This window comes from Schistocerca serialis, chromosome 5, assembly GCF_023864345.2.
Source record: "Schistocerca serialis cubense isolate TAMUIC-IGC-003099 chromosome 5, iqSchSeri2.2, whole genome shotgun sequence".
Lineage (NCBI taxonomy): Eukaryota > Metazoa > Arthropoda > Insecta > Orthoptera > Acrididae > Schistocerca > Schistocerca serialis.
In genome coordinates this window covers 496,111,920-496,137,151 of record NC_064642.1, presented here as the reverse complement: position 1 = coordinate 496,137,151, position 25,232 = coordinate 496,111,920, and the positions used below count along the sequence as shown (strand labels likewise).

At 40.4% G+C, this 25,232-nt stretch overlaps 1 protein-coding gene across 1 annotated transcript in view; it reads right to left on the bottom strand.

The window, feature by feature from the left end:
- The window catches only part of LOC126482030 (multiple PDZ domain protein), a 1,476,438-nt gene that overhangs the window by 1,157,385 nt on the left and 293,821 nt on the right, over window positions 1-25,232 (bottom strand). Inside the window, exons 2-3 of the mRNA XM_050106002.1 lie at window positions 16,639-16,731; window positions 2,497-2,671 (exon numbers count right to left, since the gene is read on the bottom strand). Coding sequence (XP_049961959.1) covers window positions 2,497-2,671; window positions 16,639-16,731 — 268 coding nt within the window. The remainder of the gene's footprint in view (window positions 1-2,496; window positions 2,672-16,638; window positions 16,732-25,232) is intronic.

Here is a 25,232-nt window from a genome sequence, read left to right as displayed (position 1 = left end):
AGAAGAGGACGTCTAGGTCTAGGAAGGTGGCATACCAGCTGAGAAAGACCAAATAAAGTGGATGGGAGATAAAATTCTTCATGCCCATGGCTTTGCCACTATTGAACACTACCTCTTCCAATGTCCTTCAGACACCAAAACCACTGCCTCATTCCTCATACATCTTGCTAACTATATCCTAACACACAACTACTTCTCCTTTGAAGGGGAGGTATACAAAAAATCCATGGTACAGTCATACACATATGCATGGCACCATTCAGTGCCAAAATGTTTATGATCCATCTAGAGGAAACCTTCCTAGCCTCCCCAGGCCCCAAACACATGATCTAGTTGAAGTTCATTGATGATATCTACATGATCTGAACTCAGGGGCAGGACAACCTACACTCATTTCTTCATATCCCAAGACCTTCCCCCCTACCCACTTCACTTGGTCCTTCTCACCCCAGTGTGCCACCTTTCTGGACTTTAAAGTCTTCCTCTCTGAGGGCTCCACCCACACCTCCATCTAAATAAAGTCTCCACCCACCAACAACACGTGCATTTCGATACTTGCCACCCCTTCCACATATGCCGAAGGTCTCACAAAGGCCTTCACAGACAAGCACTATCCCTGAGACCTTGCCAACAAATAAGTTTCCCATGGCATATCCCCCCCCCCCACACATCCTAAATCCTCACACCAACCCCCCCAAGAACCAGCTACAAAGGAGAGGCCCATCATCACCAAGTACCACCCTGAACTGAAACAAGTGAACTACAGGCTTCAGCAGGGCTTCAGTTATCTATCATCATGCCCTGCTATGAGGGAAATTCTACCCAATATCCTTCCCAACTTTCCTAAAGTGGTGTTCTGGCACCCATCCAACCTCCACAACATCCTAGTCCATAACTATGCCACTCCTAATCCCAACCCTTTGCCACAGGAATTATATCTCCGTGGAAGACCCAGGAGCAAAACCTGTCCAGTCCACCCACCCAGCAATTCTTATTGCAGTCGTATCACAGGATCAGATGCCACTCCACATATGAAAGCAGCCATGTTATGTACCAGTTCTGCTGCAATCATTGGTCAGATTTTTATACTTTTAAGACTTCCAGCCAGATGTCCAATAGGATGAATGGCCACCACCAAACAAAGACCAAAAGCAAATGCACCATGCTGTTTCACAGCTTGCAGCTGAACATAACTTGCTTCATTTCATGGATGACTTCACAACCCGGGCCATCTGGATACTCCCCTCCTCCACCAGCTTTTCTGAACTACACAGATGGGAATTATCCTTACAACACATTCTCCACACCTGACATCATCCCGGCCTTAACCAAGGGTAACCTACTGACCTCACACACTCCACCCAACAGTTTCTGGTCCCTGTGCCCTATCATCTCTTCCCAACTCATATACCCTCTCCCTCATTGTGTACTGCTTCTGCCAATGTACTCACCGACTTCCCCCCTTCTCTGCTGCTCTTATTTCTGTTCACTTCTCCCCATTCCCTCCCTCCACCATAGCCAGCCAATGCTGCATCAGCTAGTCTTCTCTGCCACCTCTAGGCCCTGCACACTACAGAAGGTAGCACTGTTTCCCTTATCCCATCTGTCCCCTGCTATCCCTTCCCCTTCCCCACTCCTCTGCGGATTGTTGCTCACATTCATTGGGTTTCAGTTTCAGCCAAGCCTGAACAGCCAGAGATAGTTGTCACATGTGTGTGGGGAGGTGTGCTTGCATGTGTGAATGGGTGTGTGTTTTTCTTTTCTGATGAAGGCTCAGGCCAAAAGCTTAATGTGTAACAATCTTTTGTTGTTCCTGTCTGCAACTCAACATGTCATCCTTACAGTGAGTAGCAACCCATCTTTCCCATAATTGTTGATATTCCAACTTAGACTTTCCACTGTTTAGTGTAAAACATATGACAAGATAAATACAAGAAATGTCAGATCATGGTCATTTTAGACATATAGTGTTAAGCAGCAAATAAAACAAAGTGAGCAAAGTTAATTCTTGAATTTATTAGAGTGTGTTAACAGTAACCATAATTTAGTACAATGACCTATTACTGCAGTTGTTTCACCAGAAGCATTTTAATATAATAAAAAAATAGCTCTTCTGCAGAAAAGGAATTTTTATAATATCTTACTTGTTTTGGTATGATTTTATTTATAATAGCCTTTTCAAGAAGCATACATAGAAAGCTTATTTAATTTCTCTACTGGTTTATTTGATGAAATCTATGATAGTGAAAGAGATTTCTGCAGTCCTGAGGCACATCATGTTACAAACTGTGCCATTTCCTATAACTTGAAAGAAAATTTAATATTTTTATGAGAACCCATTTCTTTTACAAGTACATAATGTGACCAATTGCTTATTCCTTGTTTTTGCTCTTCTTATTTTAACATCTGGAAAATTTTGCACATTGTGATAAAGCTGTCAGACTTTCAGCCAAGAAAATATGTAGTGTTAAGCACTTATTTTCAGAATACACTCACCAAGTGAATCTGCTCCTTTGTGAATGCGAATATCGAGCTCAAGAGATGATGGTAGCTGCAGAACATCAGACCCCCAGCCAGCCACAGCTTCTTCATCATCAAGTTCTTCATCTGTAAGATCACCAGATGCACTCTGGGATGTAATCAGTCTCTCTGTAGCTACAGGAACCATCAACTGAAATGGTATTTCTGTGTCAAATTGTTTTCTCTACAAATTCTAAAATATACCCAACAATAGATCAAGGCAAGAAGACTACACTTACTCACTTAACAATCACTGAAATCAACATGATGATGCACGCTTGAGCGAAACGTATGACCTAACACAACTAAGTGTGTACTGAATCAACAATTATATTGGGTACATAAAATCTACTCACCAAACAGCAGCAGAACACACACAATTAAGATCATTATAATTTGGTAAGCTTTCAGACCTAGTGAAGGTTGAAGGGGAAGGAATAAGTGTGAAGGAAAAGGACTGGAGGGGTACATTTTGGAAAAGTTACCCAGAACTGCAGGCCAGGGAAGACTTAGCGGATGAGATGAGAAGGAAAGACTTATTGTTGCGGACTGCATTGGATAAGATTTGAAAGCCTGAGAGCTTAAAGGTGGATGACAGGGTAATATCCAAGACAAAGATTAACTGCTTGTACATCGTGCTCGAGTTAATAAGAGAGAAAAGCTAAGTGCATTGTTCGTAAAAGAGGCGTGAGGGGGGCAATGAAAAATAGATGGGTAAGACAATGAAAAATGTAGAAAACCAAAACAGAATGAAGAAAAGAGTAGTTACTATGAAGAAATGCTGGGACGGAAGAAATTAATGTAAATTAAGGTCAAGTGGATGGCGAGAACCAAGGACATGTTGTAGCACTAGTTCTCACCTGCGGGTTTCTGAGAAACTGGTGTCTGGGGAAAGAATTCATATGGCACATGTGGTGAAACAGGCACCAAGATCATGACTGTCATGTTGTATAGCATGCTCTGCAACAGGATATTGTGTGTTGCCTGTAATTGTATACACCAACTGACTACACCTATTCATCCTGTCTGGTAACTGGGCAATAGTCATGGCAATGTAAAGGCTGAATTGTGTTAACACAACAGCTGGTATGTGACACAGGTGACTCTCCCTTTCGAAGTATATGTTTTGCCAGTTATAGGGCTGGTATAGTTGGTGGTACGAGGGTGCATAGGGCAAGTCTTGCAGCGGAGATGGTCACAGGGGTAGGAGCCATAGGTTAGGGAGATGGGTGCAGAAGGAACATAGGGTCTGACAAGAATATTGCAGAGATTGGGAGGGCAACAAAATGGTGGGAAAAATCTCAGACAGAATGGATCTCATTTCAGGGCATGATTTTAGGAATCATGGCCTTGTTGAAGTAGCTGATTAATACATTCCAGACCAGGATAACACTGAGTGACCAATGGTGTGGTCCAAAATTCTTTTTTGGAGGGAGCAGCAGTACCAGGATTGGATGTGATGGTCCAAGAGTTCCGCTTTTGAACTAGATTGGTGAGGTAATTACATCCAGTGAAGGCTGAGGTGAGAATGGTAGTGTATTGCTGTGAAGAGTCTGAATCCAAACAAGTATGTTTGCCTCTAACGCCAAGGCAGTATGGGAAGGAACGTTTGACATGGAAAAGATGGCAACTGTCAAAATGCAAATAGTGATGTTTGTTAGTAGATTTATTATGGACAGATGTATGTAGCTGGCCTTCAGTGAAGACAAGATCAACATCAAGGAAAGTGGCATGGGATTCGGAATAGGACCATGTGAAATTTAATTGGGAGAAGGTATTCAGAGATTCCAGGAATTTTAACAGGTCAGCCTCACTCTGAGTCCATATGGTAAAGATGTATCTAAACCAAACCACGGGCTGAAGACTAAAGGATCCCAGGAAAGTCCCCTTCAAGTGACCCATGAAAAGGTTGGCATAAGAAGGAGCCATCATGGTTTCTATGGCCGGACCTCTACCCTGTTTGTATGTCTGCCCCTCAAATGTGAAGTAATTGTTGATAGCACCTGCAACCCTTAGTAAAAAGACTTGCCACCTACATCAAAGATACCAACCATTTCCTGGATCATCTAAAATCCGTGCCTGTCCCACTCCCATAACACATGTTGCTCCTCACTAGTGATGCCAACTCCCTTTATACCATCATCCCCCATGTACACAGTCTGTCTGTTGCTGCTGAACATTTCCTCAGTTAGTGCCCAGCTGATTACAAACCTATGACATCCACCCTATGCACCTTAATCAACTTTATACTAACCAACAAGTAATTCAGCTTTGAGGGGCAGATACACAAACAGATCAGGGGTACAGCCATGGGAACCAGGATGGCTCCTTCCTGTGCCAAACTTTTCATGGGTCGCTTGGATGGGGCTTTTCTGGGATCCATATGTCTTCAACCTCTGCTTCGGTTCAGATACATTTATGACTTCTTTACTATATGGACTCATGGTGACATACGCCTGTTAAAATTCCTGGAATCTCTTAATACCTTCTCCCAATTAAATTTTATATGGACCTATACCGAATCCTGTGCCACTTCCCTTGATATTGTTCTCACCCTCACCGAAGGCCAGCTACACACTTCTGCCCACATTAAACCTACTAATAAACAACACTACACATTCTGATACTTGCCATTCTTTCCATGTCAAACATTCTCGTCCTTACTGCATTGGCATTAGAAGCAAACATGGGACATAGGTTATTCATGCAATCCCAGATGGAATTTGGTGCAATGGTTGATAGAAGTGATTGTAAAGGCATTTCCCATTTATGGTCACTTTCATGAGCCCCACGATTGGAAATCGAACAGAAAGGTATGAAAAAGTTATGGGTAAATTTGGAGAGGATATGGAGGCCAACAGGAACAGGAAACAACTCTTGGATTTCTGTGCCAGTATGGGCTTAGTAATCACAAACTCCTTTTTTAAACATAAGAACACTCACCGGTATACTTGGGAAGGCAGGGGAACCAGATCTGTCGTTGACTACATAATAACAGATCAGGAAATCAGGAAGGCTGTGAGGGACACACGTGTATACAGGGGATTCTTTGATGACACCGATCACTATTTAATCTGCAGTGAAATTGATATTGTGAGACCGAAAGTGCAGGAGGCCAGGTCCATGTGTAGGAGGATAAGAGTGGAGAAACTTCAGGATAAGGAAATCAGACACAAGTACATAACGGTGATCTCAGAAAGATACCAGCTAGTTGAATGTAGTCAATTGCAGTCACTGGAAAATGAATGGACAAGGTACAGGGACACAGTACTAGAAGTGGCCAAAGAATGTCTTGGAACAGTAGTGTGTAAAGGTAGGAAGAAGCAAACAGCTTGGTGGAATGACAGTCAAGGCAGCCTGTAAAAGGAAAAAGAAGGCATATCAAAAATGGCTACAATCTAGAACTCAGGTAGACAGAGAAAGTTATGTTGAAGAAAGAAACAAAGCCAAACAGATAATTATAGCATCCAAGAAGAAATCTTGGGAAGACTTTGGAAACAGGTTGGAGACCTTGGGTCAAGCTGCTGGAAAACCATTCTGGAGTGTAATTAGCAGTCTTCGAAAGGGAGGTAAGAAGGAAATGACAAGTATTTTGGACAGGTCAGGAAAACTGCTGGTGAATCCTGTTGATGCCTTGGGCAGATGGAGGGAATATTTTGAACAGTTGCTCAATGTAGGTGAAAATACGATCAGTAACGTTTCAGATTTCGATGTACAATGGGACAGGAATGATGATGGAAATAGGATCACATTTGAGGAAGTGGAGAAAATGGTCAATAGATTGCAGTGCAATAAAGCGGCTGGGGTGGATGAAATTAAGTCGGAACTCATCAAATACAGTGGAATGTCAGGTCTTAAATGGCTACACAGGATAATTGAAATGGTGTGGGAGTCGGGACAGGTTCCATCAGACTGGACAAAAGCAGTAATCACACCAATCTTTAAACATGGAAACAGAAAAGATTGTACCAACTACAGAGGTATCTCTTTGATCAGCGTTGTGGGTAAAATCTTCTCAGGTATTGTTGAAAGGAAAGTGCGAGTATTAGTTGAGGACAAATTGGATGAAAATCAGTGTGGGTTTAGGCCTCTTAGAAGTTGTCAGGACCAGATCTTTAGCTTACGGCAAATAATAAGTGGAACAGGGAATTGTATCTATGTTTTATAGATCTAGAAAAGGCATATGACCAGGTTCCTAGGAGGAAGTTATTGTCTGTTCTATGTGATTATGGAATAGGAGGCAAACTTTTGCAAGCAATGAAAGGTCTTTACATAGATAGTCAGGCAGCAGTTAGAGTTGACGGTAAATTGAGTACATGGTTCAGAGTAGTCTCAGGGGTAATACAAGGCTGCAACCTGTCTCCACTGTTGTTCATATTATTTATGGATCATATGTTGAAAACAATAGACTGGCTGGGTGAGATTAAGATAGGTGAACACAAAATCAGCAGTCTTGCATATGCGGATGACTTAGTTGTGATGGCAGATTCTATTGAAAGTTTGCAAAGTAATATTTCAGAGCTAGATCAGAAATGTAAGGACTATGGTATGAAGATTAGCATCTCCAAAACGAAAGTAATGTCAGTGGGAAAGAAATATAAATGGATTGAGTGCCAAATAGGAGGAACAAAGTTAGAACAGGTGGACGGTTTCAAGTACTTAGGATGCATATTCTCACAGGATGGCAACATAATGAAAGAACTAGAAGTGAGGTGTAACAAAGCTAATGCAGTGAGCACTCAGCTACAATCTAATCTCTTCTGCAAGAAGGAAGTCATTACCAAGACTAAGTTATCTGTGCACCGTTCAATCTCTCGACCAACTTTGTTGTATGGGAGCAAAAGCTGGGTGGATTCAGGTTACCTTATCAACAAGGTTGAGGTTATGGATATGAAAGTAGCTAGGATGATTGCAGGTACTAGTAGATGGAAACAATGGCAGGAGGGTGTCCACAATGAGGAAATCAAAGAAAAACTGGGAATGAACTCTATAGATGTAGCAGTCAGGGCGAACAGGCTTAGATGGTGGGGTCATGTTACACGCATGGGAGAAGCAGGGTTACCGAAGAGACTCATGGGTTCAGCAGTAGAGGGTAGGAGGAGTTGGGGTAGACCAAGGAGAAGGTACCTGGATTCTGTTAAGAATGATTTTGAAGTAATAGGCTTAACATCAGAAGAGGCACCAATGTTAGCACTGAATAGGGGATCTTGGAGGAATTTTATAAGGGGGACTATGCTCCAGACAGAACGCTGAAAGGCATAATCAGCCTTAAATGATGATGATGATGATGATGATGATGATGATCCATGAGCCCCCTCTCCCCCACCCCCCAGTGCGCCAGCTTGGACTGCGTGAGTAGTAGGGGTTATCTACTGCAGGCCACCATTTTAAACAACATGCACTAAATGGTGAGCTCCAGAACACTTGTACCTGCATCAGCATTATACTATGCCATCAGATCGGCTGTAGATTGCCTACAATCCAGTTTTAGAGAGCAAGCAAGCCTCTGTACTTCATATTCTGTCATGAAGTATAAGCAGACAGTATTTTGTCATATGCTTGAGCTTTTACCCTCCTTCAGCCACTTTCCATAGGTGATCACTACAGTAGCACACCAACAGATTTGTCATTTTTAAGACTCTTGTTCCCAGGTGCCTAGCGTAATAATCTGCCTTTTGTCAAAGTCACTGGAGAGATTTACAGAAAGAGGTATAGTTCAGAAAAGCCACCCAAAACCCCAGATAAGGGGGGACTCGCCAGACAGGATGAGAAGGAAAGACTGATTGTTGGGGACTATACCAGACAAGATTTGAAAACCTGAGAGCTTAAAAGTGGAAGACACAGTAAATATGGAAGACAGAGATTACAACTAAAACATTGTGCACAAGTTAATAAGAGTGAAAAGCTAAGTGCATTGTATGTAACAGAGGTCAGAGGGGGGACTGTGAAAAATAGACAGCTCAGAAATTGAAAGATGTAGAAAACTAAAATGGAGTGAAGAAGGGACTAATTACTGTGAAGAAATGCTGAACAGAAGGAATTAACATACATTAAGACCAGGTGGGTGGTGAGAACCAAGGACATGTTGTAGTGCTAGTTACCACCTGTGGAGTTCTGAGAAACTTGTGTCAAGGGGAAGAATCCTGATTGCGCATGTAGTGAAATAGGCACCGAGATCATGACTGTCTTGTTGTACAACATGCTCTGCAACAGGATATTGTGTGTTGCATGTACACACTCTCTGCCTATGCCTATTCATCCTGACTGACAACTGGGTGGTAGTCATGCCAATGAAAGGCCGAACAATGTTTACATAACAGCTTGTATATGATGACGTTTGGTTTGTGGGGTGCTCAACTGTGCGGTCATCAGCACCTGTAAAAAGCCCCAATTTTTACACAGTCCAATTTTTTTTACACAGTTCATTCTAGCCACTGTCACAAATGATGGTGATGATGGTGATGAAATGATGAGGACAATACATACACCCAGTCCCCGGGCAGGGAAAATCCCCAACCCGGCCGGGAATGCAACTGGTATATGACGCATTGTTTCACAGCTGGCTCTCCCTTTCATAGTATATGTTTTGCCAGTTACAGGGCTGGAATAGATGGTGGGAAGAGAGTGCATAGGGCAAGTCTTGCAATGGGGATGGCCACAGGGGAAGAAGCCATAGTGTAGAGAAAGGGGTGCAGAAGGAGCATAGAGTCTGACAAGGATACTGCGGAGATTGGGAGAGTGACAGAAAGCTGTTCTAGGTGTGGTGGGCAAGTTGTCAGACAAAATTTATCCCCTTTTATGGCATGATTTTAGAAAGTCATGGCCTTGTTGAAGTAGCTGATTAATATATTCAAGACCTGGATAATACCGGGTGACAAGTGGTGTGCTCTGAATTTGTTTTTTGGAAGGATCCGTCCACATCAAACCTGCTAACAAACAACAGTGCTTACATTTTGGCAGTTGCCATCCTTTCCATGTGAAACATTCCCTCCCATATAGCCTTGGCACTTGAGGCAAACGTATTTGTTCAGATTCAGACTCTTTACAGCAATACTCCACCATTCTCACCTCAGACTTCACTGGATGTAATTATCCCAACAGCCTAGTTCAAGAAGATTTCCTGGGCCATCACATCCAATTCTGGTACTGTTGAACCCTCCAAAAAACAACTTCAGAGCACACCACTGGTCACTAAGTATTATGCTGATCTTGAATGTACTGATCAGCCAGTTTGACAAGGCCATGACATCCTAAAATCAAGCCCTGAAATGAGCTCCAGTCTGTTTGAGATTTTTCCCACCACATCTAGAATAGCTTTTCGTTGCCCTCCTGATCTCCACAATATTCTTGTCAGATCCTACACTCCTTCTGCACCCATCTCCCGACCCTATGGCTCCTACCCCTGTGATTGTCCCCATTCCAAGACTTGCCCTATGCACCCTCCTACTATCACCTATTCCAGCCCTGTAACTGGCAAAACATATACTATGAAAGGGAGAGCCAACTGTGAAATGACACATGTCACATACCAACTGTTATGTAAACACAGTTCAGCTTTTTACATCAGCATGACTGCCACCCAGTTATCATTCAAGATGAATAAGCATAGGCAAAGGGTGTACACAGGTAACACACAACATCCTGTTGCAGAGCATGCTGTACAACAAGACAATCATGACCTTGGTGACTATTTCATCACATGCATCATCTGAATTCTTCCCCCAGACACAACTTTCTAGGAACTCCACAGGTGGGAACAAGCACTACATGTCCTTGGTTCTCACCAGCCACTTGGCCTTAATTTACATTTACTACTTCTGTCTCAGCATTTCTTCACAGTAACTATTCCTTTCTTCACTCGATCTTACTTTTCTACACCTTTCATTTTCTGACTGGTCATTTTTTATGCTCCCCCCCCCCCCTACCTCTGTTACATATAACACACTTAGCTTTTCACTCTTATTAACTTATGGACGATGTTTTAATAGTAATCTTTGCCTTGCATATTACCTTATCTAAGCTCTCAGGTTTTCAAATCTCGTCTGGTGTAGTCCCCAACAATCAGTCTTTCCTTCTCATCCCGTCTGGTAAGTCTCCCCTGACCTGGGATTCTGGATGACTTTTCTAAACTGTACCCCTTTCCCTAAACCTCTCCAGTCCTCTTCCTTCACCCCTCTTCCTTCCCCTTAAACTCTTCTGCCAGAAGGAGAAGCCACGTATTGTCAATAACTGGTTATTTTCATTATTATCTCTCTTTCTTTTCTCAGACGTTATGTCTGGTCAAAAATGGAAAGTGACGCAGACCTTCATCAAGCGTGACTTCCTTTTAACTGTACGGTATATGTTTCATGGCATTCAGGAACTTTCGGGTAATTGAACATGCATCAATAATTACAAATTTCTGTAATTGTATATATATAAGTTTGGATGTAGCTGTATTGCGTTGATGTACTGGTGGATATTGTGTGGTATGACTCCTGTAGTTGATAGTATAATTGGTATAATGTCAACTTTATCCTGATGCCACATGTCCTTGACTTCCTCAGCCAGTTGGATGTATTTTTCAATTTTTTCTCCTGTTTTCTTCTGTATATTTGTTGTATTGGGTATGGATATTTCGATTAGTTGTGTTAATTTCTTCTTTTTATTGGTGAGTATGATGCCAGGTTTGTTATGTGGTGGTGTTTTATCTGTTATAATGGTTCTGTTCCAGTATAATTTGTATTCATCATTCTCCAGTACATTTTGTGGTGCATACTTGTATGTGGGAACGTGTAGTTTTATTAGTTTATGTTGTATGGCAAGTTGTTGATGTATTATTTTTGCTACATTGTCATGTCTTCTGGGGTATTCAGTATTTGCTAGTATTGTACATCCACTTGTGATGTGATCTACTGTTTCTATCTCTTGTTTGCAAAGTCTGCATTTATCTGTTGTAGCATTGGGATCTTTAATAATATGCTTGCTGTAATATCTGGTGTTTATTGTTTGATCCTGTATTGCAATCACGAATCCTTCCGTCTCACTGTATATATTGCCTTTTCTTAGCCATGTGTTGGATGCGTCTTGATCGATGTGTGGCTGTGTTAGATGATACGGGTGCTTGCCATGTAGTGTTTTCTTTTTCCAATTTACTTTTTTCGTATCTGTTGATGTTATGTGATCTAAAGGGTTGCAGAAGTGGTTATGAAATTGCAGTGGTGTAGCCAATGTATTTACATGAGTGATTGCTTTGTGTATTTTGCTAGTTTCTGCTCGTTCTAGAAAGAATTTTCTTAAATTGTCTACCTGTCCATAATGCAGGTTTTTTATTTCGATAAATCCCCTTCCTCCTTCCTTCCTGCTTCATGTGAATCTTTCTGTTGCTGAATGTATGTGATGTATTCTATATTTGTGGCATTGTGATCGTGTAAGTGTATTGAGTGCTTCTAGGTCTGTGTTACTCCATTTCACTACTCCAAATGAGTAGGTCAATATTGGTATAGCATAAGTATTTATAGCTTTTGTCTTGTTTCTTGCTGTCAATTCTGTTTTCAGTATTTTTGTTAGTCTTTGTCTATATTTTACTTTCAGTTCTTCTTTAATATTTGTATTATCTATTCCTATTTTTTGTCTGTATCCTAGATATTTATAGGCATCTGTTTTTTCCATCGCTTCTATGCAGTTGCTGTGGTTGTCCAATATGTAATCTTCTTGTTTACCGTGTTTTCCCTTGACTATGCTATTTTTCTTACATTTGTCTGTTCCAAAAGCCATATTTATATCATTGCTGAATGCCTCTGTTATCTTTAGTAATTAGTTGAGTTGTTGATCTGTTGCTGCCAGTAGTTTTAGATCATCCATGTATAGCAAATGTGTGATTTTGTGTGGATATGTTCCAGGTATTAAAATTCATGGAGAAGAAATAAAAACTTTGAGGTTCGCCGATGACATTGTAATTCTGTCAGAGACAGCAAAGGACTTGGAAGAGCAGTTGAATGGAATGGACAGTGTCTTGAAAGGAGGATAAAGATGAACTTCAACAAAAGCAAAACAAGGATAATGGAATGTAGTCTAATTAAGTCGGGTGATGCTGAGGGAATTAGATTAGGAAATGAGGCACTTAAAGTAGTAAAGGAGTTTTGCTATTTGGGGAGCAAAATAACTGATGATGGTCGAAGTAGAGAGGATATAAAATGTAGGCTGGTAATGGCAAGGAAAGCGTTTCTGAAGAAGAGAAATTTGTTAACATCCAGTATTGATTTAAGTGTCAGGAAGTCATTTCTGAAAGTATTCGTATGGAGTGTAGCCTTGTATGGAAGTGAAACATGGATGATAAATAGTTTGGACAAGAAGAGAATAGAAGCTTTCGAAATGTGGTGCTACAGAAGAATGCTGAAGATTAGATGGGTAGATCACATAACTAATGAGGAAGTATTGAATAGGATTGGGGAGAAGAGAAGTTTGTGGCACAACTTGACCAGAAGAAGGGATCGGTTGGTAGGACATGTTCTGAGGCATCAAGGGATCACCAATTTAGTATTGGAGGGCAGCGTGGAGAGTAAAAATCGTAGAGGGAGACCAAGAGATGAATACACTAAGCAGAGTCAGAAGGATGTAGGTTGCAGTAGGTACTGGGAGATGAAAAAGCTTGCACAGGATAGAGTAGCATGGAGAGCTGCATCAAACCAGTCTCAGGACTGAAGACCACAACAACAACAACATGTTCCAGTAAAAAATTGTATCCATAATTTGTATTATTTAGCATGTTTGATAGTGGGTTCAGAGCAAGGCAGAACCAGAAAGGACTTAATGAGTCTCCTTGGTATATTCCACGCTTAATCTGTATTGGCTGTGATGTGATATTATTTGAATTTGTTTGGATATTAAGTGTGGTTTTCCAATTTTTCATTACTATATTTAGGAACTGTATCAATTTAGGATCTACTTTGTATAGTTCCAATATTTGTAGTAACCATGAGTGGGGTACACTATCAAAAGCTTATTGGTAATCAATGTATGCGTAGTGTAGCGACCTTTGTTTAGTTTTAGCTTGATATGTCACCTCTGCATCTATTATCAGTTACTCTTTACATCCTCGTGCTCCTTTGCAACAGCCTTTTTGTTCTTCATTTATAATTTTGTTCTGTGTTGTACGTGTCATTAATTTCTGTGTAATGACTGAAGTTAATATTTTGTATATTGTTGGTAGGCATGTTATGGGGCGATATTTAGCTGGGTTTGCTGTGTCTGCTTGATCTTTAGGTTTCAGATAACTTATTCCACGTGTAAGTGTATCAGGGAATGTGTATGGGTCTGCAATGTAACTGTTAAATAATTTAGTTAAATGTGAATGTGTTGAGGTGAAATTCTTTAGCCAGAAATTTGCTATTTTATCTTTTCCAGGGGCTTTCCAATGTGAGCACAATTAATTGCTTGGGTGACTTCATGTTGCAAAATTATCATTTGCATTTGTGGTATCATCTTGTATGCGTCTGTTTCTGCTTGTATCCACCGTGCATGCCTGTTATGCTGTACCGGGTTTGACCATATGTTGCTCCAGAAGTGTTCCATGTCTGTTATGTTTGGTGGATTGTCTATTTTAATGTGTGTGTTATCTATTGTCTCGTAAAATTTCTTTTGGTTTGTGTTGAATATTTGGTTTTGCTTCCTTCTATTTTCACTTTTTTTGTATCTTCTGAGTCGTTTGGCCAATGCTTGTAATTTCTGCTTCTTTTCATCTAATTGCTCTATCACTTCTTGTTGTGAGATTTTACCTAACCTTTTTCGTTTTTTGTCTGACATTTCATTTCTTATAAATTGTGTTAGCTGTTCGATGTCTTTTCTCAGTTTTTCTATTCTGGTCTGTAGCCTGTGTTGCTATGCTGGTTTTGTGGGTTTCTTCTGTGTGTTGGTTGGTTCTGATCTCTGCCTAGTGTGTATATTTAGTGTAGTGAGTGCTCCTAAATAAACCAGCAGTTGTAACTCTTCCATAGTTGTATATTCATTTATTTTGTTGTGTATGATTGTGTTGATAGTTGTTATTGTTGTTTCGACTTGTGGGTTATTTGGTGGTCTATGCAAGAATGGTCTAATGTCTGTATTTGTGTCTTTGTATTCTATATGTGTCAACTGAAATTTTTCTTCTATATCTAACATGTGTGTCACTTCGTGTTCTATTCGTGCTTGTTCTGGTGGCTGTCTTAAGATTTCGTTTTCCTCTGATTGTTTAATTGATGCATGTTGTTCTTTGTTTGTTTGCTCTAGGACGTTTGAGTCCATTACTGTATTTTCTTCTTCTTCTTCTTCTCCTTCTGATTGCACATTATTTTGTTCCAGTATTTGTTGTACTTGTTGTTTGATGTTTTCTAATTCTGACTGAGGTATCCTGTTATTTTTGATTATTACACATATCTGATCAGCTAGTCGTTGTTCTGTTAAAAATTTTAATTCTGGGTATCTGGTAATAAATGTTGTGTATACTTGCGATCTGTATCCAGTTGCGTTGGTTCCTAAGTTTGTTGCTTGGTAATAACAGAACATGAGGTGTCTGTTAACTTCATCTGACCATCTCATCCTCCGTCTTTGTTTTCCTCCTAGAGTGGTTGCAAAACACCTCTATTTGGATTTAAATCATTTTCCGTGTGGCTAGCAGTGTCGTTACCATTGTGGACGGGCATAGGGTTCAAGCGTCGTCCCCGACCATGACAGCGCTTGTCCGAGGCTTCATTAGTTCTGTCCTGAACCAACTACTCACACTAAAAGGGGGGTTAGCCCTATTAGTGGTTTGTTCTTTTCGTCGCCTTTTACGACTGGCAGAACGTACCGGAGGCCTATTCTTTTCCCGGGCCTTCACGGGTATCATTATTATTATTATTAAAGTAATAAAATGGATCAGAGGTATTGAATCCCGTCTTGGTACAACAGGACACTTCTAAACATTATAATAACGAAAAAAAAAGGAAAAAAATTTTTTTCATTTCGTTTCATTTTTTTCATTATTACAATGTTTAGAAGTGTACTGTTGTAGCAAGACAGGGGATTCGATACCTCTGTCCCATTTTATACGAGCCATGATTGTATTATGATGGTCATTTGTACACTCTTTTCTGCGTATCTTTAGTTTACATGACTTTCTTGTCATATCCTCATTAAGTTTCAAGTAATGTAATATGCTAAGTTAATCTCCATGCACAGAAAGCAGTTGGGCCACTGTCTTGACGAAATGTGACAGCAAAGAACATCAGTGTTACAGTTAAAAGGATTATTTATTCCAGCTTTTCATCACAACGGCAACATATAATTAATTTTTGCAATCAGCAATGATCATATGTAGATCTGCATTTAATATAAAAATAAAACATGCAGTACATTTCACGGGTGAATTTTTTAAGACTGTCGTATTTACATGTTCATGTACACTACGTGAATGTAGACTTTCCCAGCCTCTACTGCTGATGAAATCTTCTTGGGTTTCCATCCAGATTGCTGCATCTAAATTCCACTGTTTCTGTATCACTCTCATCGAAGCATTGCAGAATTTCAGTGCAGCCACGTGGAAGGAAGTCTGAGAAGATTAAAAGAAGACTGTCTGGAGGGAGGGGGAAGGGGAGGGGAGTGGAGTGAAACACCCAGGAGACATGGTCAAGTGTTATTGAAACTTTGTTCACTACACACCATCATCAAGTATGTAAATGATCTGAGTTGCCATTCTCTGCAACAGATAGAACGGCCAAAGATGTGTATTAGTTGCTAATGTCAGTGTTGTTACCAGGCACAATGGTGAACGCAATGTGGTGAACAGTATCAAATATTGAGCAATCATTGCAAAGGACACAATGATGCCACATACTTGTGTGAGATAGCGTTTTGGTTTCTTAACTTTCATCAGTGTTGACAACTGAAGCTCTTAAGAGTAAAGCCAACAGTCAATCCATCAAGTGTCCACAAAAGCTTCAACAATTATGTTTCATCAGTCTCATCTGACACAATGTTTGCAATCCTCAGCAACACATTGCATTGAATTAGAGTGAGATAGTTTGCAGAAACCAAAGTAATACAGTGTGTGTAAAAATATAATTTGATAAAAACTACTTTCCAGTAATGAATAATGAGAGATTATCTATCACCATTGCTTACCTGTAGAAGATCACCACTTAGCTCGTCATCTGTACTCCTAGCTAGTTCCTCTTCAGTGGCAGGTGGTGGACTCTGAGGTAGTGGCGGAGGTGCCTGGCAGACAAGGAGGAAAAAAAATTGGAAATGCTAGGCTACATCAGAATCACTGAAACTGGCAGTTTTGTTGAACAATTTATGGAGAAGTAAACATTAAATTACACTGAATGCTGTAAAATCGGATAAGTTGAAACAGTGGGTGAACTTGAAATGTTTTGTCAAGAATTCAGTCTTTTCTTTTAGATTGGCAAGACTGTGAGGTTGTTTATATTGTAAATGTGCACTGTAAATTCTGTTTAGTCACCAAAGAACTGGAAATACTTGAAATATTGTTAATTTGTCATAGTTAAGTTGGTTTAAAAACTTACTGAAATCATGGAATGTGAAGTCATGAAAAATAACAGTGTTGAAACTTCTTTTGTAAGGCTAAAGTACGACGTATATGTGGCTGAAACAATGGTCAAATATACTTTCATTCATGATTAAGCAGATGATTGCTGTCATATTTTACTTTATGTATATGTTGATTTTACATGATATTTTTATTAAAATGGGTCCCGTGTGTAGTAACTTGAAAAAATATTTTAAGTCCACAAAAGCGTGTAACATTTTTTATTTCCACCTGAAGATCATGCAATATGTAATTCTTTTTAGTGAAATTTGTATTTTTGAAATTTTATAGAAGTGTGAACCTATCACAGTTCTACTTTCGTACTCAGGGAATTAGTAAACTATAATGTGAATTGACGTGCATAATTTTTAATAACTTTTAACAAGTATTTCTTTGTTGAATTAAAATTTAAATTTTCATTTAAATTTGAAAAACAGTTTTCATCTCACGCCCATATTATGTTGTTTATCACAGCAAAGTTCATGAAAATGCTGCAAAATGACATCTCCCATCACTTTAGCTTAAGTAGAGTCACTACTGTGATTTGAAATTATGCCAGAGTAGCATTTTTTGACAGCTTCACATTGCTGTATTTTCAGAATGGGTCGATGTATTGAAATAAATTGGATTATTTTTCCTAGTCTGTATGTAAGCTAACTCTGTGTCAAATTTCATCAAAATGTGACATAGTGAGTTAAAACTCATGTGAAAGTTTTGTTGATTTGACACAGAATGTCCCTGCACTCTTTTTTTAGATATTCCCATTTATTTCTGTTAATCTCACTTTGCAAGGGTCCAAGAACTTGACGAGCAACAAGTTGTTGAACCAGGATGTTGGAAACTCCCCCGTTCGCAAGCCAAGTATATTTTTTATGGATTCTTTCTCAGTTAGGCATTTTCCTTTCTTGTTGGCACGTTTCTATTATGATTCCACTTTGAATCACTCAAGATGGGTGCTCCTAGATGTTTTTTTCCCAATACTGTCAACAGTAATTGTTGAAAGGGTACAATGGTGCCCATCAGATTCACATTCATTGGCTTTACCAACTCACAACCAAATTGTCACCTACCAACACAACATAGACCTCAGGCTGCACTACAGATCAGTCTGTCACCACAACCAAGATTTCTGGGGGGGGGCGGGGGGGGGGGGGGGCTAGGGTCAAGTACATAACTTTTGCCGACAGCTCTTCTGCTGAATGCTGCTGTTCATACCAGTTCGCATGTGTGTGATGAAAAGTTAACACAACAAATCGTGAGTTGGCTTTGGGTAGCTTATTAGATTGTTTATTCGAATTTCCTATGCTTTATAAATGAATACGGCTGGTATTTTGTGCTGTTGGGTCCCAAGTTAATCATATCCTCGGAAATTACTGTAAATTAGGAAGCGAGACCCACGTGCTGTAGATTGTTGCAACGACGAACACACACCTCGAGCTATGTTGCACATCAATATGTTACAACAATCGTTTTCTTTTGCTGATATTCGATGGCTTCACGAGTTCGCAACTAATTAATCACGTTCTAACCTAACCTAGAATTCGGACTACACTACAGATCAATCTGTGGCTACGATCATTTTTGGTGTTCACGTTTGTTGGCTTCGCCGACTCTCAAATAAATCATCACATTCCAATGACTTCGGCTGCAACAAACTAAGTCAGCACAACCAGTTTTTTTTAGGGGGTAGAACCACATATTAGGCGACAATGATAACTTTAAATGTGATTGGTGCTCGTTTCATTCACAGCGATTTAAGCTGCGCTATAAAGAGCCAATCCAACGACAATCATAGAAAACTCGAAAAGAAAAGGAATATACGAAAATCAGTAAACAACCTTAAAACCCAAATAGCCAGATCAATAACAAGTAATCTCGTGCTATCCATAGTGAGACCAAAATTAACTCGAATCTTCCGCCGAAAGAAACCTTAGAGTCAGCGATTCTCATTGGCTACCATACACCACGGTGAATATTATCACCGAATGACTATGACCAAAGGTGACGAATTGTAAACAGCAGCATGCAACGGAAGAGTCGCGGACGCAGTGATATGCGCTTCAGCGACAATGGCTTAACATATGGATCTTTCGCCTATTTTGCGCAATAAGTCAGACTTTTTTTTCTTGAGGACCATCTGCATGTTCCTGCTCCAAGCGTCGCTCCTCTACAGGTCTTCCAGCATTTCGATATTAAACCTCGTTTACACGACGACACTAGGTTCCACGCAACCAAGGCAGTTAGGATATTCGCGTGCACACAATGCCTTTTTTGTATTCAACTTTGCGCATGCGCATAAATTTCGAATAGCGCAGCTACACATGCGCATTTGTGCATGCGTAATGTCCTGGAAATGAAGGCCGGGCGTAAAGCGCATTGCTACCTGTCTTCGGAGGGAATGTTGGCGTTCTTAAGCAAGCGACGGGCAGGTGGGGTCCTTTCGTATTTTGTGTTAAGGTTATGCTGTAAAGAGATTTATGTGCAGTAATGTCTGTTGACTCCCTTTAAGTTTATAGATGATTAGAGACAAAATAAAAGTCGTGTGTAATGCCGTTTCTGAAGAGTATTAAAATAAAAATTCGAGATGTGTTGCCCTGAGCGGCACTTATTAGATAAAAAATCTCCGGTCACATTTCTATAAACAATAAGATACCGTAAGTTTTGAAGTAGGAAAAAAGAAGAGTAACTCAAAAATTTATTGGAACTGTGGACGAATAGTCATGCTAGTGCGACTTGAAAGCACAGCTGAAAAGCCTAAAATCTGAACAAAAGAAGTGATGGGGTAATTGTAGCTCCAAAACAATCTACTAAAAATAGAAATGATGCAAAAAATACGAAACTGAAAAACACAGCCTCCATTATACTGGATTTTGGGATCTATGAAATTCCCAAAACTGTCGAGTCCAAGGATGCAAATCTGTATATCATGTTTCAAGATTAAATACAAATGACGCACTGAAAGTAAATTAACCTTCACATAACGACTAAGAAACTCCCTTAAGTATTTCTCAGTTTCAGGAATAATCACTTTTATATTTATTTATTTATTTATTCGTATTCCGTTAGTCCAGTAAGCAAGGAAACTGCTTCGATATTGAGCGAGCTATATACGTGAGAACAGTACTTATAGATGCTAATAGATACAATTTGTGATATTGTATAGGAACAAAATATGCTAATAATTACAAGCTTACGCATTTACAACAGTGAGTAGAGGTATAAAGCAGTCAAACAATAAATTACAATTATTCAACATTGCAGGTTACAGATTTAATAGAACTGAAATGGTGCGTTCTGAAATGAGGAATAAATAATTCAAACGAATACATAAGTCGCCAGTTACTAGCTGACAAAATTTTATTGCCCGTTTCCCAAACTGAAAATTTAAAATCTCGTCGTGACCTCCTCCCGAAAGTTGCAGAAAAAACGTTGTTATCAGTTTGTATTTCACGTACCTCTGATGTTTATATACTTCTTTTTCTGTCGCCTTTTCATCACAATAAATGCAGGAACGATGGCCTCGCTGTTTGGTGCCGTCTACCAAATCCACCAACCAACCAATAAATGCAACACAAGCTTCCAAACAAAGAAGAAGATGGGCAGTGTGCTGGCGCAATGAAGCTACGTGTGGATACGAGAGCATTCATGCGTTCTTTCCACAAATTTTTGTGCAAGGCCTTTTATTCCCGTGCGTCTGCGTTTGCGCACGACGAAAGTGGCATCGTGTGGACATACCTGGAACCTCCTTGCATGCAACTGCGCCATCAGACCACTGTGCATGCACAGCGCGCTTTTTCGGAACTCGTTGGTTGAAATCTACACGCAACTGCATTTATATTCGAACAGCGTCGCGGAGATCTTTGCGTTATCCACTAGGTACATTATAAAACAGACGGGTCTAGCGAACAGAGTTAAGGAGATTAGATTTAAAAGAGATAAGAAGAAGAAGAAGAAAATTCGTTACCTGAGCTGAGATATTGCCACATTCAGTGATGAAACACGGTGAGCAAGTTGGGAAACTAATGCATGAGGCGGCACCACCTCCGTTACCTAATTTTCAAATATTATTTTCAATTTCTCCCTACAAAATGACAAGTTGAAATACTTAAAATTTTTCCCGTAAATACTTTTGCAATATTTCTGCTAGCCCTATTGGGTTTTGCAAAAGATATCGGTACTGTTCTCTTCTATACAGGGTGACTTGGTAGTTTTGCCTGCACAGGCGCACCTGTGGGGTGAAATCGGACGTGGGATAACGAAACTGTAGAGATTTGTTTACCTATGTAGGAGACTGACCGAAACAAACACATCAAGGCATTCGATAAATTACTTACACAGGTTTTGCATGTGCAAGCAAACCTGTGTGTGTGTGTGTGTGTGTGTGTGTGTGTGTGTGTGTGTGTGTGTGTGGACTGTTCAGTTATATCAGAATGCGTAAGATTAAAAAAAAAAAAGATGTAGCACTACGAAGTCAAACCCATCAAAGTTGTTACTGTAATGTAGCGTCGTGAGCAAGGACGTTCGGATCTTAACCTCCTTCACAGTGAGTCTTGCGTGTAGAAATCGAAGATTGTAACGGTTGTGCGACTGAGCAAATGTTGGATTTAAAATAAATGGAAAACGTGAAAGAAATGTAACCTTCTGCCACCCAACAGACTGTAATTTACAAAGATAAGAATATTCAAAACAGTTATCAGGGAGCGGTACAAAATTTAATTCTGTAATTTCTTTCAATTGCGAGAAACTTTGAAGTTATTTGTATAATTGTTCGTCATTGTTGCGTCAAGGCCTCATATTTAACGGTGACTAGCATCGAATGCTTGCGTTCATTTTCAAAGCACTGCGTACATCAGATCGTACAATATCAAAGTATAAAATACCAAACGTTAAAATACAGGAAGATTTTTCCAGCATTCTGTGTTCACCAATAGCAGTAGCAGGGCCGTTTCTACCATAGGCAAGACTAGGCGGCCGCCTAGGGCGGCAACATTTTAGGGACGGCAAAGGGCAGAAAAAAATTAACTTCAAATCAAACACGAAAAAACTGAGCAAAAGATCACAAAAAATAAAAAGTGGAAAAATTTAAACATTTCAAAAGCATACGGAACAGCTACTTATGAGTCTACTTTGACAGAAGTGGATGCTGAAAAACATGAATTTATTCCTCATCCAGTAAATGTTTACGAACGAAATAACACCACAATTATAGAAATGACCTAGTTTGATGCTTCGGCATCAGTATAGCATAATTTCTAAATTCAAGGAAAATTCATTCGCAGCATAAAATAATTCCAATCCTGTTTCAGTCCATTTTCTTGCAATTATTTTGGGAATTTTCTAAATTGAGGATGAAAAATAAGAAATGGAGGGCACTTAGTTTTAAAGGAATTGAAGGCAAAGCATGAAAATGGAAGACTGGCCACAGAAAATGAGGACGTCTGATGTTTAAAAGTATAATAGGAGCTCTGCATTGTTATGCCTTTCGATGTTTGTGATGGTGGACGGGGAGGATATTGGAGAGAGCGATAGTACTAAGAAAGAGCCGTCGTCATCTTTCAATTCTCGCATAGGGCGGCAAGGCACCTAGCCGTGCTATATATCGGTTATATACAGGGTGTTACAAAAAGGTACGGCCAAACTTTCAAGAAACATTCCTCACACACAAAGAAAGAAAATATGTTATGTGGACATGTGTCCGGAAACGCTCACTTTACATGTTAGAGCTCATTTTATCATGACTACTCTCATACTGTTGTGATTGATGTTGATTGCAACGAACGTGTGCATTAATGTCCCTGTCTGTACTTGATCGGTTTAATAATGTAGCTTCATTGATAGATCTTGTTATGGGTTCATTTCCTTGCGTGGAACATAAATCTTCTCGAGATAGATTTAAAGATCTCACAATCTTTTCTTTCCATTGTACTTCTCTTCAAATCACATTAATTATGGAATGGAAACACACAGCAACAGAACGTACCAGCGTGACTTCAAACACTTTGTTACAGGAAATGTTCAAAATGTCCTCCGTTAGCGACGATACATGCATCCACCCTCCGTCGCATGGAATCCCTGATGCGCTGATGCAGCCCTGGAGAATGGCGTATTGTATCACAGCCGTCCACAATACGAGCACAAAGAGTCTCTGCATTTGGTACCGGGGTTGCGTAGACAAGAGCATTCAAATGCTCCCATAAATGAAAGTCAAGAGGGTTGAGGTCAGGAGAGCGTGGAGGTCATGGAATTGGTCCGCCTCTACCAATCCATCGGTCACCGAATCTGTTGTTGAGAAGTGTACGAACACTTCGACTGAAATGTGCAGGAGCTCCATCGTGCATGAACCACATCTTGTGTCGTACTTGTAAAGGCACATGTTCTAGCAGCACAGGTAGAGTATCCCGTATGAAATCATGATAACGTGCTCCATTGAGCGTAGGTGGAAGAACATGGGGCCCAATCGAGACATCACCAACAATGCCTGCCCAAACGTTCTCAGAAAATCTGTGTTGATGACATGATTGCACACAATTGCGTGCGGATTCTTGTCAGCCCACACATGTTGATTGTGAAAATTTACAATTTGATCGCGTTGGAATGAAGCCTCATCCGTAAAGAGAACATTTGCACTGAAATGAGGATTGACGCATTGTTGGATGAACCATTTGCAGAAGTGTACCAGTGGAGGCCAATCAGCTGCTGATAGTGCCTGCACACGCTGTACATGGTACGGAAACAACTGGTTCTCCCGTAGCACTCTCCATACAGTGACGTGGTCAACGTTACCTTGTACAGCAGCAACTTCTCTGACGCTGACATTAGGGTAATCGTCAACTGCACGAAGAATTGCCTCGTCCATTGCAGGTGTCCTCGTCGTTCTAGGTCTTACCCAGTCGCGAGTCATAGGCTGGAATGTTCCGTGCTCCCTAAGACGCCGATCAACTGCTTCGGACGTCTTCCTGTCGGGACACCTTCGTTCTGGAAATCTGTCTCGATACAAACGTACCGCGCCACAGATATTGCCCCGTGCTAATCCATACATCAAATGGGCATCTGCCAACTCCGCATTAGTAAACATTGCACTGACTGCAAAACCACGTTCGTGATGAACACTAACCTGTTGTTGCTACGTACTGATGTGCTTGATGCTGGCACTGTAGAGCAATGAGTCGTATGTCAACACAAGCACCGAAGTCAACATTACCTTCCTTCAATTGGGCCAACTGGCTGTGAATCGAGGAAGTACAGTACATACTGACGAAACTAAAATGAGCTCTAACATGGAAATTAAGCGTTTCCGGACACATGTCCACATAACATCTTTTCTTTATTTGTGTGTGAGGAATGTTTCCTGAAGGTTTAGCCGTACCTTTTTGTAACACCCTGTATATCTGCACCTCTAATATCTGACTACACTACATTCGCAGTGGAACAGTTTACCAGTATTTCGAATGTTCCACTGGAATTATGTTACAGTCAATAATGATCAAAGCAGGTATGTCATAACCGATGTATTGCACTACTGTACATACAGAATTGGGGAAAACAATTTATATATTTTAACTTTGTATTTTACATTTTTATTAAGACAATCCCCCACGCGACAGGTTAGCCGAGGGCGCTAATGCGCTGCTTCCTGGACTCCGATAGGTGCGCCGGTCCCAGGTCGAATCCGCCCGGCGGATTAACGACGAGGGCCGGTGTGCCAGCAAGCCTGGATGTGGTTTTTAGGCAGTTTTCCACATCCCATTAGGTGAACACCGGGCTGGTCCCCACGCTCCACCTCAGTTCGACGACTCACAGACATTTGAAAAACCTTCGCACTATTTCATGGTTTACACTAGATGCAGACAGCTGGGTACTCTAACTCCGTTCCGGAGGGTACGGAGTGGCGACAGGAAGGGAATCTGGGCACCCTCTGACATTAACATCGCCAAATCCGTAGTAAGACGGCCGTCCCCCCGTTGAAGTGGGACAAAGGCCGAAAGCAAATAATGATGATTAAGACAATCCCTTCTGATGTAGACAGTGGTTTGAAATTGAATGCTGGCCATCGAAACTAGTCACCATTAGAGATTATATGCAACTGTAGCATAAAATTAAATAAATAAAAAATAAATTCAGTTGTTGGTCTTGGCCAATGTATTGTTGGAACTACACAAACCCTAAA